This window comes from Gymnoscopelus microlampas (assembly GCF_963454915.1).
Source record: "Gymnoscopelus microlampas genome assembly, chromosome: 19".
Classification (NCBI taxonomy): Eukaryota; Metazoa; Chordata; class Actinopteri; order Myctophiformes; family Myctophidae; genus Gymnoscopelus; species Gymnoscopelus microlampas.
In genome coordinates, this window is record NC_139956.1 from 44,075,855 (window position 1) to 44,093,089 (window position 17,235).

The 17,235-nt window shown below is 40.0% G+C and overlaps 1 protein-coding gene across 1 annotated transcript in view; it reads left to right on the forward strand.

Annotated features, from left to right (window-relative positions):
* Positions 1 to 2,739: 2,739 nt before the first annotated feature.
* LOC311035127 (NACHT, LRR and PYD domains-containing protein 3-like) overlaps positions 2,740 to 17,235 on the forward strand; it is a 33,676-nt gene continuing 19,180 nt past the window's right edge. Inside the window, exons 1-8 of the mRNA XM_084043209.1 lie at positions 2,740 to 2,799; positions 3,042 to 3,120; positions 4,094 to 4,186; positions 9,690 to 9,803; positions 11,053 to 11,166; positions 13,012 to 13,125; positions 14,375 to 14,488; positions 16,334 to 16,447. Coding sequence (XP_083899335.1) covers positions 3,095 to 3,120; positions 4,094 to 4,186; positions 9,690 to 9,803; positions 11,053 to 11,166; positions 13,012 to 13,125; positions 14,375 to 14,488; positions 16,334 to 16,447 — 689 coding nt within the window. The 5' untranslated portion in view covers positions 2,740 to 2,799; positions 3,042 to 3,094. The remainder of the gene's footprint in view (positions 2,800 to 3,041; positions 3,121 to 4,093; positions 4,187 to 9,689; positions 9,804 to 11,052; positions 11,167 to 13,011; positions 13,126 to 14,374; positions 14,489 to 16,333; positions 16,448 to 17,235) is intronic.

The window sequence follows — 17,235 nt, forward strand, 5'->3', positions numbered from 1 at the left end:
GGGAGACAGTGTAGGAGAGACAGACAGTAGGACAGCTGAGAGGGAGACCGTGTAGGAGAGACAGACAGTATGCAAGCTGAGAGGGAGACAGTGTAGAAGAGACAGACAGTAGGACAGCTGAGAGGGAGACAGTGTAGGAGAGACAGACAGTATGCAAGCTGAGAGGGAGACAGTGTAGGAGAGTGATAGGTTCTGTATCATTTTACACACACCCTAGGGCTTAGATAACACTGCAAATAAATTACATAAAACTGAGAATCGGATCCTTCAGAGAGACAGACAGTAGGACAGCTGAGAGGGAGACAGTGTAGCAGAGACAGACAGTAGGACAACTGAGAGGGAGACAGTGTAGCAGAGACAGACAGTATGCAAGCTGAGAGGGAGACAGTGTAGGAGAGACAGACAGTAGGACAGCTGAGAGGGAGACAGTGTAGAAGAGACAGACAGTAGGACAGCTGAGAGGGAGACAGTGTAGGAGAGACAGACAGTAGGACAGCTGAGAGGGAGACAGTGTAGCAGAGACAGACAGTAGGACAGCTGAGAGGGAGACAGTGTAGGAGAGATAGACAGTAGGACAGCTGAGAGGGAGACAGTGTAGGAGAGACAGACAGTAGGACAGCTGAGAGGGAGACATTGTAGCAGAGACAGACAGTATGCAAGATTTGGTATTTTCAAAATTATTGGGGGAGACAGTGTTTTTGCTGATCTCTCTCTCTCTCTCTCTCTCTCTCTCTCTGCACAAACAACCCCTCCCTTCTCATTAGTCACCATATTGAGGCAGAGGGAGAAAAGATTCCAGTTGTTTGCTGTTTTTTGGAGAGAGAGAGAGAGAGAGAGAGAGAGAGAGAGAGAGAGAGAGAGAGACAGAGAGAGAGGAGATCAAGTGGTGTAAAATAAAACCGCCTTACAGATTCAAACGCTTCAGGAAGAACAACGTTTAGTCATCTAGCCGGCAGCTGTGTTACTGATGTTAGTTCCACTTTGAACTCTTTGTAAGTTAAAGGTAGGGTAAGTGATTTGCAATTATTCAAATAATTGCAAAATGGGTCTATGTTCTGATAGTGCTCGTTACTATAGTATCCTGTCCATAAAAGGAGTCTCTATGTCTCTCCAGCTCTTTATTAAACAGAAAATGCATTTTCAATACTCTCTCCTGATTGGCTTAAAATGTGTCACCTACCTGAAAATGTACTATATTCTGTTTACTAAGTAAGAGCTGGAGAGACCCCTGTGACCGAACGAACACTCTGTAGCAATGATTACTGTCAGAATATAGTACTTTAACCTTTTTAACAAAAAAATAATAATTAAAAAACATCACTTACCCTACCTTTTAAATTTTGTTGCACAAAATACATTAGCTGCTAAGTTGCTAACGTAAGATCCATGATGGTAAAATGTTTACTCAGTGAAGAATTAAGTTGAACTAAACAGTGAAACAGTCATCTGTGTATTTGTGGGTTTATTTTGTGTTAAATTAAAACGTGGTTACATTGCACTAAAGTTTGTTACAGTAGCTCTCCCAGGGCTGTTCAAGAGAATATATCTTCATATCACAGTGACTGTGTTTACTTGGACCTTAATATTCCACTAATAATCAGAATGATGACTCAATCATAAAACAAATGCTTCGTGTAAACACTTCAATTGTTAGAGACTAGTCTGATGGGAAGGAATGTTCAATCTGGTTGAGAGGAGAGGATAAAATAAAATAAACAACTGGAAAATATCAGCATATAAACCAGTGGCGTTTGGTGGATTCTAACGTTGACCGGGCCGGAACCGGGGGGCGGGGGTGCAACAACGGCTGATAAGTCTATTGAGAATTACGGAGCCATTCCGGGTGGAAAACGGAATGCTCCTCCCAAAACACACTGCCCCATTTTTTATCGCGGACCGAGGCCGCCGGTTTAGACCTGGGGCGAGGGTGTTTCAGGACGACGGTTCTTCTTCTATTCCATTTCTGAATGGAGAGAGGTGACCGTCTCTGCGTAATGGAGAGAAGGACGGCCGACTTTTTGCTACTCACAACAATAATGAAATGTTAAGATATTTCGGGGCCCTCTTTATACTGTTTACCTGGCAGGAAACCGGTTTGACGGCTAAACTGTTTTTTTAATGGCCACTCATTAACAATTCGGCCGAATGCAAATGAGCCGCATTTGAAAACAAAGGCGACTTTCTGTGGTCGGCTACAACAGGCCTAATGTATAGTTAGAAGGAACAGCAGAAACACAAATAGCCGAGGACATAGTGTGGGTCAAAAGAAAAAGGGAGGTACCACTTTGTGCAGGTCAAAAGTTATATTCTGATTACATGTTTGTGGTATGTAAATGAGGATCACTTTTATTTAACGTCCATGTAAACACATCTCTGATGAGAATGATTTCAGTGTGATTGTATAAATATTATCCATGTGATTGGATCTCAGTGGTTGCTGTGCTGTTCACTACGTCTTTAGTTTAGTTGTTTTCACTCTGTTTGTCATCTGGAAGCCATTTTATGTGATTCAGACACCCAGGAGCCCAGGATTCTGATTGGTTTGTGGGCGGGACTAAACACTAGGATGATGATGATGTCATAACCTTGCATGAGGAAGTAATGACTGAGGGAGGGAGGAGTCTCACATTATATTTTTGTACCAGTGAGCTTTTTGGTCTAGTGGATCAGGAAAGTAGCTCCTAAACCCAACACCATGGGTTCAAATCTCACTGTTGGTTTACTTTTATTATTATGCAGGATGTTGAGCCGCCCGTCTGTTGATGTTCCTTGGATGAACTCTGAACTCTCTTCAGTGTGGTAGGAGAACTACACCACACATACACATACACACACACACACACACACACACACACACACACACACACACACACACACACACACACACACACACACACACACACACACACACACACACACACACACACACACACACATAAAGTGAACTAACTGGTTGGTCCATATTGTGTTTTAATGTGGGTAACTATGTCTTTTGTCTGGTTCTTAACTCTTACATTTACAACTCTTTACAATGTTGTCAGTGATCAGACGCTGTTATCCAGAGTGAATATAAGGACAAGATCACAGCATCAACATGGATCCTAGTCAACCAACTACAGGGTAAAGGATCTATTCACTACCTTTTCAGCCCACCACCCCCCAACATTGATCAGAGGGGAATTCATCATATTTGAATCGGGGACCCCCACAATAATCATATATGAACCGGGGACCCCCCACAATAATCATATTTGAACCGGGGACCCCCACAATAATCATATTTGAACCAGGGACCCCCACAATAATCATATTTGAACTGGGGACCCCCCAAAATAATCATATTTGAACCGGGGACCCCCACAATAATCATATTTGAACTGGGGACCCCCCAAAATAATCATATTTGAACTGGGGACCCCCCACCCTGACAAGCACTTGGAGTTGCAGGAGTTGAGGCATTACATTTAGTTTGACTCAGTTCCACAGATAAATATTGTAGAACTAGAGACGTTGTGAGCTTGTAGATCGACATTTTTATTTTTTTGCCTCTTTCTCATATTATGAGATTTTTTTTTCTAAACTGTGGTTTAGAACTCTGTTTTTTTCTCTAAACTGTGGAACTATTGGTGTTTAAGCCTGTATATGGATTTATATTAGTTTGTATGGAGTGGACTGAGCTGGGAACATTCCCATTAGGCCGAGGAAGAAATGCCACCCTTTTCACATTGCCCTGTTATAGTGCCACCAGCAGGTCTAATTTAGCAAAACACATTTTTGGAACAAAATGCCTCAAATCATGAATGCAATGTCCGAAAGGCCTAAGAAGAAATGCTACAATTTTCACATTGGCCTATGATAGCGCCACCAGGAGGCCACAATAACCTACCTGACCTGGCAGAGACCTGTGCTCCGAGGAGCACTTTTTCTAGTTCAACCTTTTTTACAGAAGACAGTACAGTTGAATGTTATGAAATGCGGCTAATCATTCATTTAACTATCTTTTTGTGTGATATTTAATATTTAGATGTGTAGCAACTAGTGTGACTAGTTGATGAATAAATGTAATGTTTGATGTTGGTTGTCATGGTGACAGGGTTGATCAGCAGAGAGCAGAGTCTCCTGAACCCAGCTGTGTCTCCATGAAGAGTGACCGCTCCAAAGATGGACACCACTCTACTGATCAGAGGTCAGAATGTAAAACTATCACAATGTCTTTCCTACAGTTAGTGCAGCATCTTAAATGAGCCTGTTGTTTCTGAATCAGAGGTTGAAGACACATCTAGAACAAATTAATTTAAAATGAAGTCAGTGTTCATTTATCCTTATATACGTTTTTTTTTTTTTCAACACTCACACATCTAATGTATAACTGTACACTATAAAGGCACAATCAGTGATATAAACATAAACACATGAAGCCCCACCACTAAATATAAGAAAGGTCAATGTATGGAAAATGAAGGGAATGATATTTTTTGTTTGAGTTATAGAAATATATATATATCCATTGGTAAGGTTTGTAAAACAGATGAATACATGTGTACAGTATACTATGATATGGATGAAATAAAATGTGAACACAAACAATAGTAAATACATAATCTTGGTAAAGTCAAGTGTTTCAGGATACAGTTCATGGCTACAGGAAGCATCGTCTCCTCCATATGTGACGACTGTCAATTATCACAGACACTGAACATAATTTAACCAATGTCTTGGCTTGAGCATTCCTGCAATCTGCAGGCCTCTTACAATTAGTTTATGGAAATTACAGAGGCTTCCAAATATGAACACAAGCAGTTCACATTTGTAACCAAGCTGTGTAATAACATCCTGAAGATGCTATATGAGCACCTTGGTAAGGAATGCCTCTACACACTGTGTTCAAAATAATGTACATTCCACTTCTAGAATGGTCACTTCTCTACTGTCCTCATCAACAACAACATCTGATGTATTAGCTGTAACATATGAAAATGTATTATTTTCATTATTTCACCGTTTGAACATGACAGTTGAAACAGAAGAGTGCTTGTACATTTTGACAGATGATGACAAATATGGATTTAAGTCCTTAATTAATAAAATAAAGAAGATATCATGCCTAGCAATGTACATTCCCTCATATACATACAGATGTGCCACTTCAAAACTTCACACGTTACTGTTCTTTCCCTGAAAGCGCCCTGAAAATGCATTTTTTTTCCTCCCTGTTTTGCCCTTAAAAATGCACTGTTTTGCCCCTGAAAAGACGTTGTCACTCCTCGACACTACCAGCAGAGGTGCTCACGTTCAGAGAATGGGTGAACACTAACTAAAAGAGAGAGAGGGAGAGATAGAGAGAGAGATGTGGGGACAGACCAGATAGACAGACAGACAGACAGAGACAGACAGACAGAGACAGACAGACAGACAGACAGACAGACAGACAGACAGACAGAGAGGGGGGGGGGGGCAGACAGACAGACAGACAGACAGACAGACAGGGATTGAGAGAGAAAGGGACACACACGGAGAGAGGGGGGGGGGGGGTCAGACAGACAGACAGAGAGGGGAGATTTACCTTTTAGATTTATAATGTAAAATCTATGTCAATTTAACTCTGAGAGTGTACAAATGGAACCAAATGGACCCCAACGGGTCCATTTGGTTCCATTTGTACACTCTCAGAGTTACAGACCCATAAGGGTCCATTTGGTGCCTAATCTATCATTTAGCTGGGGACCCCCTGGAACTCCCTCAAGGACCCCTGGGGGTCCCCGGACCCCACTTTGAGAACCAATGATATACAGTAGAGGAGAGAAGAGGAGAGGAGAGGAGAGGAACACTGTTCTTCTCCTGACATGCAAATTAACTGCATTAACACCTTGGCCAGGGTCTTTTGTTTGTCTCTAGCCAAACTTCACGTCATCACAATGGACTCAGGAGCGGAGTTGTGCCCTCCCCCCACACATACCCAAGCACACTTCTATTTTGCAGTCTGTTTTCATTAGATTTTTAAGTGGGTTTGCTAGTTTCGTTTTTAGTTTGTGAAAAGGCCTAGTTTTAGTTGAGTTTTTAAAATTAGTTTCAGTGTTAATTTTACTTGTATTATTGTAAGGGTATTCAGGGGCAATATTCAACAAACTCAGAATAGTGAAAATGGCAGATCTACAAGCTCACAACACGTTGCATTGCTACAACTGCTGTTGTCATTGGCTGCGTAGAGAGAGAGAGAGAGAGAGAGAGAGAGAGAGAGAGAGAGAGAGAGAGAGAGAGAGAGAGAGAGAGAGAGAGAGAGAGAGAATGACTTAAATCAGGGGTCTTCTACTGGTAGCAGCTAAGCTAGTGTCCCTTAACAAAGAGAAGAGAGTACATTTCTCTTAACAATGTTACCAGTTAGGTGAAATGTTCTTCTCTTTAATGGGGAAAACCACCAATTTTAACTTTGAACTATGTCATTAATATACCTTAGAGTTGTTGTGTAGGCTAGAGTTGTATTGTTGATGTTTTGTCAATGAAGAAAAATAAATAAAAATAAGGAGAAGATTCTCTTTGGCTTGCAGAGTACATCTTAATGGTGTCACTGTGATGTGATGACCCCACAATACATTTTTATTTCCACACAACAACTCTAAGGTATATTAATGACATAGTTCAAAGTTGAAAATGGGTGGTATTCCCCTTTAACAACAAGAAACAAAGGTTATTATTGTTTCCATCATTAGTTTCCCATTTTCATCCCATTTTTCATAAGTAAGGCAAGTCAGAATCAGTTTGACCTTTTATTTTACAACAAACAGGGCAGAATAGACATGTACTGTAACAAAAAAGCAGTTACAGGTATTGTAAGGGCAGCAACAACAGTAATGATGATTAACAGGTGAAAAAAGTATTCCTGTCCCTCCTTACATGGACCATATTATGTACAAAATAATAAAACAACAGTATCAGTTCAAACTATGCAGTATCAGTATAGTGTTGTCATGAGAAAGAACATTGGCATGTTTTAAGGCAACTTTCTGGTCTCACATTCCACTATGCCCTCCATTATTTTCTACAATCTTCGGGAGGACCTTGGCCAAACGACTTATAACATTATTACATGTTGCTACAGTAAGTTTGGTATACCAATATTCATCAATAGCATCCTCGAGCTCCTCCTTGGTCTCCGGTTTTGCTTCTTTTCGAATGTAGTCTTTGAGGTAGTGCCAAATGATGGCAAACAGGCTCTGCCAGAAAACATTATCATTGAGCTGAAAAAACATATAAGTATTCGCTTTGGTGATATCGGTTCAAATGGTTGGAAAGGAGTTCATAATCGAATCAATGACTTGTTGAGAGATCCGAGAATGACAGATATAAGACTTGATGGGGATTACCTGAGTCACTATTAGAAATTATTAGTTAGGTTAAATGGACTATTGCACTAGCCTACTGATAATTGGGGGTTGTTTTTCTTGACAACACTGGTACTGATACTGCATGATACTGCATGGTTGTCGTATTTTGTACATAATATAGTTTTACCTTGAGTTGTGTGTGTGTGTGTGTGTGTGTGTGTGTGTGTGTGTGTGTGTGTGTGTGTGTGTGTGTGTACATGTATCTTGTGTTTTATTTTTCATATTTTTATTTGCATCTGTTCAATATTGCATGTTTATTATGTATTCTGTGAGTAAAAAAATATATCAATTCTACCTTTTCATTGTTTATCATTACTATTACTCTTGTTGCTGCCCTTATAATACCTGTGACTGCTTAGCAGTCACATGTCTATTCTGCCCTGTTTGTTAAAATAAAAGGTAAAACTGATTCTGACTTCCCTAATATTATAGGTGGCCAGTAGCCGCAAATTGCAACACTAGATTTCTTTTTAATTTCACGAATCTAGGGTTGCAATACCTCCCATAAAATCTCTACAGTGGATTTTTAGGAAACAAACACTTGCAGATAGAAAGAGGATAATTCAAGCTTTCCATAGAGCCGCAATGTTGGTGAGTTTAACGTCGTTTAATACAATCAGATAGCAAACCCCTTTTTTTGCATTGGCTGCCTATGGGAGGTATTGCAACCCTAGATTCAACAAATTTAAAAATGTTGTGTTGCAATTTGCAGTTAGGTGGCCAGTGTCATGAAGAGGTAATTTTGATTTCCTCATTCACACTCTGTTCAAGAGCTGAATGGCTGAAGCAACTTTACATATCAAAAGCCCCCCAAAGAGTTGACTACTGAAAGTGACTGTCAGCCTGCCTGACCCCCCCCCCCCTCTTTGTCTGTCTGCCTGCCCTGTCTGTCTGCCCTGTCTTGTCTGTCTGTCTGTCTGTCTGTCCTGCCCCCTCTGTCTGCCCCGTCTGTCTGTCTGTCTGTCTGTCTGTCTGTCTGTCTGTCTGTCTGTCTGTCTGTCTGTCTGTCTGTCTGCTTGCCCCTGTCTGTCTGTCTGTCTGTCTGTCTGTCTGTCTGTCTGTCTGTCTGTCTGTCTGTCTGTCTGTCTGTCTGTCTGTCTGTCTGTCTGTCGGTCGGTCTGCTTGGCGCCTCTGTCTGTCTGTCTGTCTGTCTGTCTGTCTGTCGGTCTGTCTGCTTGCCCCCTCTGTTTGTGTCTCCCTGTCCCCCCCTCTCCCCCTCTCTCACTCCCTCTCCCTCTCTTTCTCTCTCATTAAAATCAAATATGCTTTATAGGCATGACAAGCATTCTTATATAGCCAAAGCGTTACATACAGTATGACACTAAATAATAAAACATATTCAGAATAAGAAAAATAATACAAGGGAACAAGGAAAAAATGATCAAAATGATCATTACAGAGAGAGAGAGAGAGAACTTGTAAACTTGCTACCCCTTGTGGCAGCAAAGGAAATCATAGATTTCAAAATAATTCAGCATTTTAAATGCCCTTCTTTGTCCCTCTTATTGCCCTGGGAATCCCCTGAAAATGTACTGTCTTGCCGATGGCAGGACATGTGAAGTTTTGAAGTGGCACATCTGTAGCAGCCATTCAGAATATGTGACAGAGTTTCAGTAAGTGGATTATGGTCATGGTCAGACAATGAGGAGGAAACGTGTTAGGATACCACAGAGAAAGATGAGTCTAGTTGGAAGGACCTGTAATCTGGCTTTGACTTTAAATGTGATTATATCCTCATAAACTGCATAATGTTTGAATATTGTGTGAGAGACAGGTTGATCTGCATCAGGAAGACAAGCTAGCTTTCCTTGTAGTTTTAAACCAATCCAGTGTTGTTGATGTTCATTTGAATCTTGTTAAGCAAGAATAGTCCAAGCTGAGAACATTGCCCCCTCAGAGCCTGGTAATGTGCGTTAACAATGGGTAATTTATTCAACCCCTAACCACACCTCTAATCACTCCCCCATTGTCACCTTTCAGTCAGCTGTTAATAGAAACTTGATGCAACCCAATTAAAATATTGTCCACTGTTACAACACATTATTTTCACAAAACACTGCCGTGCTAGAATAGCCTAAAGACCAGTGTGATCTAATGCATACCAAACTGAGGGTCCTTGAACTTCAAAAGTTTGAGAACCAGACCCCCATAACTCTGAGAATATATAAATGGAACCAAATGGACCGTTAGGGGTCATTTTCTGTGACCTTATTTAAATGTAAGTGATTAAATATATAGATGTGTATCAACTAGTGTGACTAGTTGATGAATAAATGTAATGTTTGATGTTGGTTGTCATGGTGACAGGGTTGATCAGCAGAGAGCAGAGTCTCCTGAACCCAGCTGTGTCTCCATGAAGAGTGACCAGTCCAAGGGAGGATGGATTAACTTCAAAGATGGACACCACTCTACTGATCAGAGGTCAGAATGTACAACTATCACAATGTCTTTCCTACAGTTAGTGCAACATCTTAAATGAGCTTGTTGTTTCTGAATCGGGGGTTGAAGACACATCTAACAAATCAACTCATGTTCAATTTAAAAATAAGTCAGTGTTCATTATAGTTATATCTTCATGGCAGAGTGTTACTGAGGGTCTGCTGTCAATATGTCTCAGACTGTGACATCATACACAATGCAAAGAAGAGTAACATCATGATTATTAGAAGTAGGGAAGACAGTAAACTGTCATTTCCTGTATTTTGTTTGTCTGCTACTGCCCTTAAAGCAGCACTATGTAGTTTGGGGTATCAGTGACCACTTTGGACACAAATAACATGGCAGCCAATGTCTTTGACTTCATTATCCTCTCTCTGTAAGCATGTCCGGCGAGGACACGCTTTTATTGGACAGTCTTCACTTTGACTGGCAGTTCTACCTTGGCAAATGCCAGCATGAAACTCATTGTCTCCACTATACATAGTAATACAGTCAAGCCCCTAGCAGGGACCCCCTGAGTCTATACATTTATGGAAAGATGATTGTTATTGCTTAAACATGTAACTTTATAATTTTGTGTTACATAATATGCTTTCATAGTAGTTGAAAAGTTACATAGTGAGCCTTTAACGTCTGTGATGAGATCAGATACTTAGGTTATTACATAACAAATAACCTATCTGATGGTAGGGACATCTACAGGCAGTGTAGATTGTTCTATACACAAGCTAACATGATTGTTGGTAAGTTTAGTATGTGTTCAGCTTCTGTGAATGTAACGCTATTCAGAGCTTTTTGTATACTGCCCCCTTGTGGCGGCTCTACAGAAAGAGCAGAATGCAGAAACTCAAAGTATCTTCTAATGATGGCATGAGACTGCTGCTTAAAGTACCACCATGCAGCATGAAGACACATGTTTGTCACTATCCATGTATCCACCTGTTCTGCTGTGCTGTGGAACCTCATGTACTAATGTGTGTGTAGACTGTCTATTCTATAGAACCTCATGTACTAATGTATGTGTAGGCTGTCTATTCTATAGAACCTCATGTACTAATGTATGTGTAGGCTGTCTATTCTATAGAACCTCATGTACTAATGTATGTGTAGGCTGTCTATTCTAAAGAACCTCATGTACTAATGTATGTGATTACATATATAGATGTGTATAAACTAGTGTGACTAGTTGATGAATAAATGTAATGTTTGATGTTGGTTGTCATGGTGACAGGGTTGATCAGCAGAGAGCAGAGTCTCCTGAACCCAGCTGTGTCTCCATGAAGAGTGACCGCTCCAAGGGAGGATGGATTGACTTCAAAGATGGACACCACTCTACTGATCAGAGGTCAGAATGTAAAACTAACACAATGTCTTTCCTACAGTTAGTGCAGCATCTTAAATGAGCCTGTTGTTTCTGAAGCAGAGGTTGAAGACACATCTAGAACAAATTAATTTAAAATTAAGTCAGTGTTCATTTTTCCTTATATTTTTTAGTGTCGTTCAACACTCTCACACATACTGTATAATGCATCCTTGTACACTATAAAGGCACAATCAGTGATACAAACATAAACACATGAAGCCCCACCACTAAATATAGTAAAGGTCAATATGTGGGAAAGGCAATGAAGGGAATGATCTTTTTTTATGTTAGTTATATAAATAGGTATTTCCATTGGTAAGGTTTGTAAAACAGATGAATACATGTGTACAGTATACTATGATATGGATGAAATAAAATGTGAACACAAACAATAATAAATGCACAATCTTGGGAAACTCAAGTGTTTCAGGATACAGTTCATGGATACAGGAAGTCTCTTACAATTAGTTTATAGACATTACAGAGGCTTCCAAATATGAACACAAGCAGTTCACATTTGTAACCAAACTCAGCAGAGAGCAGAGCCTGACGATGCTACATGAGCACCTTGGTAAGGAATGAGTTTTCCAAACTGTGTTCAAAATAATGTACATTCCACTTCTAGAATGGTCACTTCTCTACTGTTCTCATCAACAACAACATCTGGTGTAAATGTTGCATTTTTAAAGCGCTTTTAACCAAAGCGCTTTACATAGATTGTGCATTACATTCACACACCCATTCACACACCAATGGCGGAGGAAACCATGCAAGGCACCAACCTGCTCATCAGGAGCAAAGGTTCAGCGTATTGCTCAAGGACACTTCCACACTAACTCTGGGGGAGGCCGGGATCGAACTGGGAACCTTTTGGTTCCCATCCGGCCGCTCTACCGGCCACTCTACCCCTGAGCCACTGCCGGTGTATTAGCTGTAAGATATGAAATGTATTATTTTCATTATTTCACCGTTTGAACATGACAGTTGAAACACAAGAGTGCTTGTACATTTTGACAGATGATGAAAAATATGGACGTATGTCCTTAAATAATAAATCAGAATGATATCATGCATAGCAATGTACATTCCCTCATATACATAGCAGCCATTCAGAACATGTGACAGAGTTTCAGTAAGTGGATTATGGTCATGGTGCAGACAATGAGGAGGAAACGTGTTAGGATACCACAGAGAAAGATGAGTCTAGTTGGAAGGACCTGTAATCTGGCTTTGACTTTAAATGTGATTATATCCTCATAAACTGCATAATGTTTGAATATTGTGTGAGAGACAGGTTGATCTGCATCAGGAAGACAAGCTAGCTTTCCTTGTAGTTTTAAACCAATCCAGTGTTGTTGATGTTCATTTGAATCTTGTTAAGCAAGAATAGTCCAAGCTGAGAACATTGCCCCCTCAGAGCCTGGTAATGTGCGTTAACAATGGGTAATTTATTCAACCCCTAACCACACCTCTAATCACTCCCCCATTGTCACCTTTCAGTCAGCTGTTAATAGAAACTTGATGCAACCCAATTAAAATATTGTCCACTGTTACAACACATTATTTTCACAAAACACTGCCGTGCTAGAATAGCCTAAAGACCAGTGTGATCTAATGCATACCAAACTGAGGGTCCTTGAACTTCAAAAGTTTGAGAACCAGACCCCCATAACTCTGAGAATATATAAATGGAACCAAATGGACCGTTAGGGGTCATTTTCTGTGACCTTATTTAAATGTAAGTGATTAAATATATAGATGTGTATCAACTAGTGTGACTAGTTGATGAATAAATGTAATGTTTGATGTTGGTTGTCATGGTGACAGGGTTGATCAGCAGAGAGCAGAGTCTCCTGAACCCAGCTGTGTCTCCATGAAGAGTGACCAGTCCAAGGGAGGATGGATTAACTTCAAAGATGGACACCACTCTACTGATCAGAGGTCAGAATGTACAACTATCACAATGTCTTTCCTACAGTTAGTGCAACATCTTAAATGAGCTTGTTGTTTCTGAATCGGGGGTTGAAGACACATCTAACAAATCAACTCATGTTCAATTTAAAAATAAGTCAGTGTTCATTATAGTTATATCTTCATGGCAGAGTGTTACTGAGGGTCTGCTGTCAATATGTCTCAGACTGTGACATCATACACAATGCAAAGAAGAGTAACATCATGATTATTAGAAGTAGGGAAGACAGTAAACTGTCATTTCCTGTATTTTGTTTGTCTGCTACTGCCCTTAAAGCAGCACTATGTAGTTTGGGGTATCAGTGACCACTTTGGACACAAATAACATGGCAGCCAATGTCTTTGACTTCATTATCCTCTCTCTGTAAGCATGTCCGGCGAGGACACGCTTTTATTGGACAGTCTTCACTTTGACTGGCAGTTCTACCTTGGCAAATGCCAGCATGAAACTCATTGTCTCCACTATACATAGTAATACAGTCAAGCCCCTAGCAGGGACCCCCTGAGTCTATACATTTATGGAAAGATGATTGTTATTGCTTAAACATGTAACTTTATAATTTTGTGTTACATAATATGCTTTCATAGTAGTTGAAAAGTTACATAGTGAGCCTTTAACGTCTGTGATGAGATCAGATACTTAGGTTATTACATAACAAATAACCTATCTGATGGTAGGGACATCTACAGGCAGTGTAGATTGTTCTATACACAAGCTAACATGATTGTTGGTAAGTTTAGTATGTGTTCAGCTTCTGTGAATGTAACGCTATTCAGAGCTTTTTGTATACTGCCCCCTTGTGGCGGCTCTACAGAAAGAGCAGAATGCAGAAACTCAAAGTATCTTCTAATGATGGCATGAGACTGCTGCTTAAAGTACCACCATGCAGCATGAAGACACATGTTTGTCACTATCCATGTATCCACCTGTTCTGCTGTGCTGTGGAACCTCATGTACTAATGTGTGTGTAGACTGTCTATTCTATAGAACCTCATGTACTAATGTATGTGTAGGCTGTCTATTCTATAGAACCTCATGTACTAATGTATGTGTAGGCTGTCTATTCTATAGAACCTCATGTACTAATGTATGTGTAGGCTGTCTATTCTAAAGAACCTCATGTACTAATGTATGTGATTACATATATAGATGTGTATAAACTAGTGTGACTAGTTGATGAATAAATGTAATGTTTGATGTTGGTTGTCATGGTGACAGGGTTGATCAGCAGAGAGCAGAGTCTCCTGAACCCAGCTGTGTCTCCATGAAGAGTGACCGCTCCAAGGGAGGATGGATTGACTTCAAAGATGGACACCACTCTACTGATCAGAGGTCAGAATGTAAAACTAACACAATGTCTTTCCTACAGTTAGTGCAGCATCTTAAATGAGCCTGTTGTTTCTGAAGCAGAGGTTGAAGACACATCTAGAACAAATTAATTTAAAATTAAGTCAGTGTTCATTTATCCTTATATTTTTTAGTGTCGTTCAACACTCTCACACATACTGTATAATGCATCCTTGTACACTATAAAGGCACAATCAGTGATACAAACATAAACACATGAAGCCCCACCACTAAATATAGTAAAGGTCAATACGTGGGAAAGGCAATGAAGGGAATGATCTTTTTTTATGTTAGTTATATAAATAGGTATTTCCATTGGTAAGGTTTGTAAAACAGATGAATACATGTGTACAGTATACTATGATATGGATGAAATAAAATGTGAACACAAACAATAATAAATGCACAATCTTGGGAAACTCAAGTGTTTCAGGATACAGTTCATGGATACAGGAAGTCTCTTACAATTAGTTTATAGACATTACAGAGGCTTCCAAATATGAACACAAGCAGTTCACATTTGTAACCAAACTCAGCAGAGAGCAGAGCCTGACGATGCTACATGAGCACCTTGGTAAGGAATGAGTTTTCCAAACTGTGTTCAAAATAATGTACATTCCACTTCTAGAATGGTCACTTCTCTACTGTTCTCATCAACAACAACATCTGGTGTAAATGTTGCATTTTTAAAGCGCTTTTAACCAAAGCGCTTTACATAGATTGTGCATTACATTCACACACCCATTCACACACCAATGGCGGAGGAAACCATGCAAGGCACCAACCTGCTCATCAGGAGCAAAGGTTCAGCGTATTGCTCAAGGACACTTCCACACTAACTCTGGGGGAGGCCGGGATTGAACTGGGAACCTTTTGGTTCCCATCCGGCCGCTCTACCGGCCACTCTACCCCTGAGCCACTGCCGGTGTATTAGCTGTAAGATATGAAATGTATTATTTTCATTATTTCACCGTTTGAACATGACAGTTGAAACACAAGAGTGCTTGTACATTTTGACAGATGATGAAAAATATGGACGTATGTCCTTAAATAATAAATCAGAATGATATCATGCATAGCAATGTACATTCCCTCATATACATAGCAGCCATTCAGAACATGTGACAGAGTTTCAGTAAGTGGATTATGGTCATGGTGCAGACAATGAGGAGGAAACGTGTTAGGATACCACAGAGAAAGATGAGTCTAGTTGGAAGGACCTGTAATCTGGCTTTGACTTTAAATGTGATTATATCCTCATAAACTGCATAATGTTTGAATATTGTGTGAGAGACAGGTTGATCTGCATCAGGAAGACAAGCTAGCTTTCCTTGTAGTTTTAAACCAATCCAGTGTTGTTGATGTTCATTTGAATCTTGTTAAGCAAGAATAGTCCAAGCTGAGAACATTGCCCCCTCAGAGCCTGGTAATGTGCGTTAACAATGGGTAATTTATTCAACCCCTAACCACACCTCTAATCACTCCCCCATTGTCACCTTTCAGTCAGCTGTTAATAGAAACTTGATGCAACCCAATTAAAATATTGTCCACTGTTACAACACATTATTTTCACAAAACACTGCCGTGCTAGAATAGCCTAAAGACCAGTTTGATCTAATGCATACCAAACTGAGGGTCCTTGAACTTCAAAAGTTTGAGAACCAGACCCCCATAACTCTGAGAATATATAAATGGAACCAAATGGACCGTTAGGGGTCATTTTCTGTGACCTTATTTAAATGTAAGTGATTAAATATATAGATGTGTATCAACTAGTGTGACTAGTTGATGAATAAATGTAATGTTTGATGTTGGTTGTCATGGTGACAGGGTTGATCAGCAGAGAGCAGAGTCTCCTGAACCCAGCTGTGTCTCCATGAAGAGTGACCAGTCCAAGGGAGGATGGATTAACTTCAAAGATGGACACCACTCTACTGATCAGAGGTCAGAATGTACAACTATCACAATGTCTTTCCTACAGTTAGTGCAACATCGTAAATGAGCTTGTTGTTTCTGAATCGGGGGTTGAAGACACATCTAACAAATCAACTCATGATCAATTTAAAAATAAGTCAGTGTTCATTATAGTTATCTTCATGGCAGAGTGTTACTGAGGGTCTGCTGTCAATATGTCTCAGACTGTGACATCATACACAATGCAAAGAAGAGTAACATCATGATTATTAGAAGTAGGGAAGACAGTAAACTGTCATTTCCTGTATTTTGTTTGTCTGCTACTGCCCTTAAAGCAGCACTATGTAGTTTGGGGTATCAGTGACCACTTTGGACACAAATAACATGGCAGCCAATGTCTTTGACTTCATTATCCTCTCTCTGTAAGCATGTCCGGCGAGGACACGCTTTTATTGGACAGTCTTCACTTTGACTGGCAGTTCTACCTTGGCAAATGCCAGCATGAAACTCATTGTCTCCACTATACATAGTAATACAGTCAAGCCCCTAGCAGGGACCCCCTGAGTCTATACATTTATGGAAAGATGATTGTTATTGCTTAAACATGTAACTTTATAATTTTGTGTTACATAATATGCTTTCATAGTAGTTGAAAAGTTACATAGTGAGCCTTTAACGTCTGTGATAAGATCAGATACTTAGGTTATTACATAACAAATAACCTATCTGATGGTAGGGACATCTACAGGCAGTGTAGATTGTTCTATACACAAGCTAACATGATTGTTGGTAAGTTTAGTATGTGTTCAGCTTCTGTG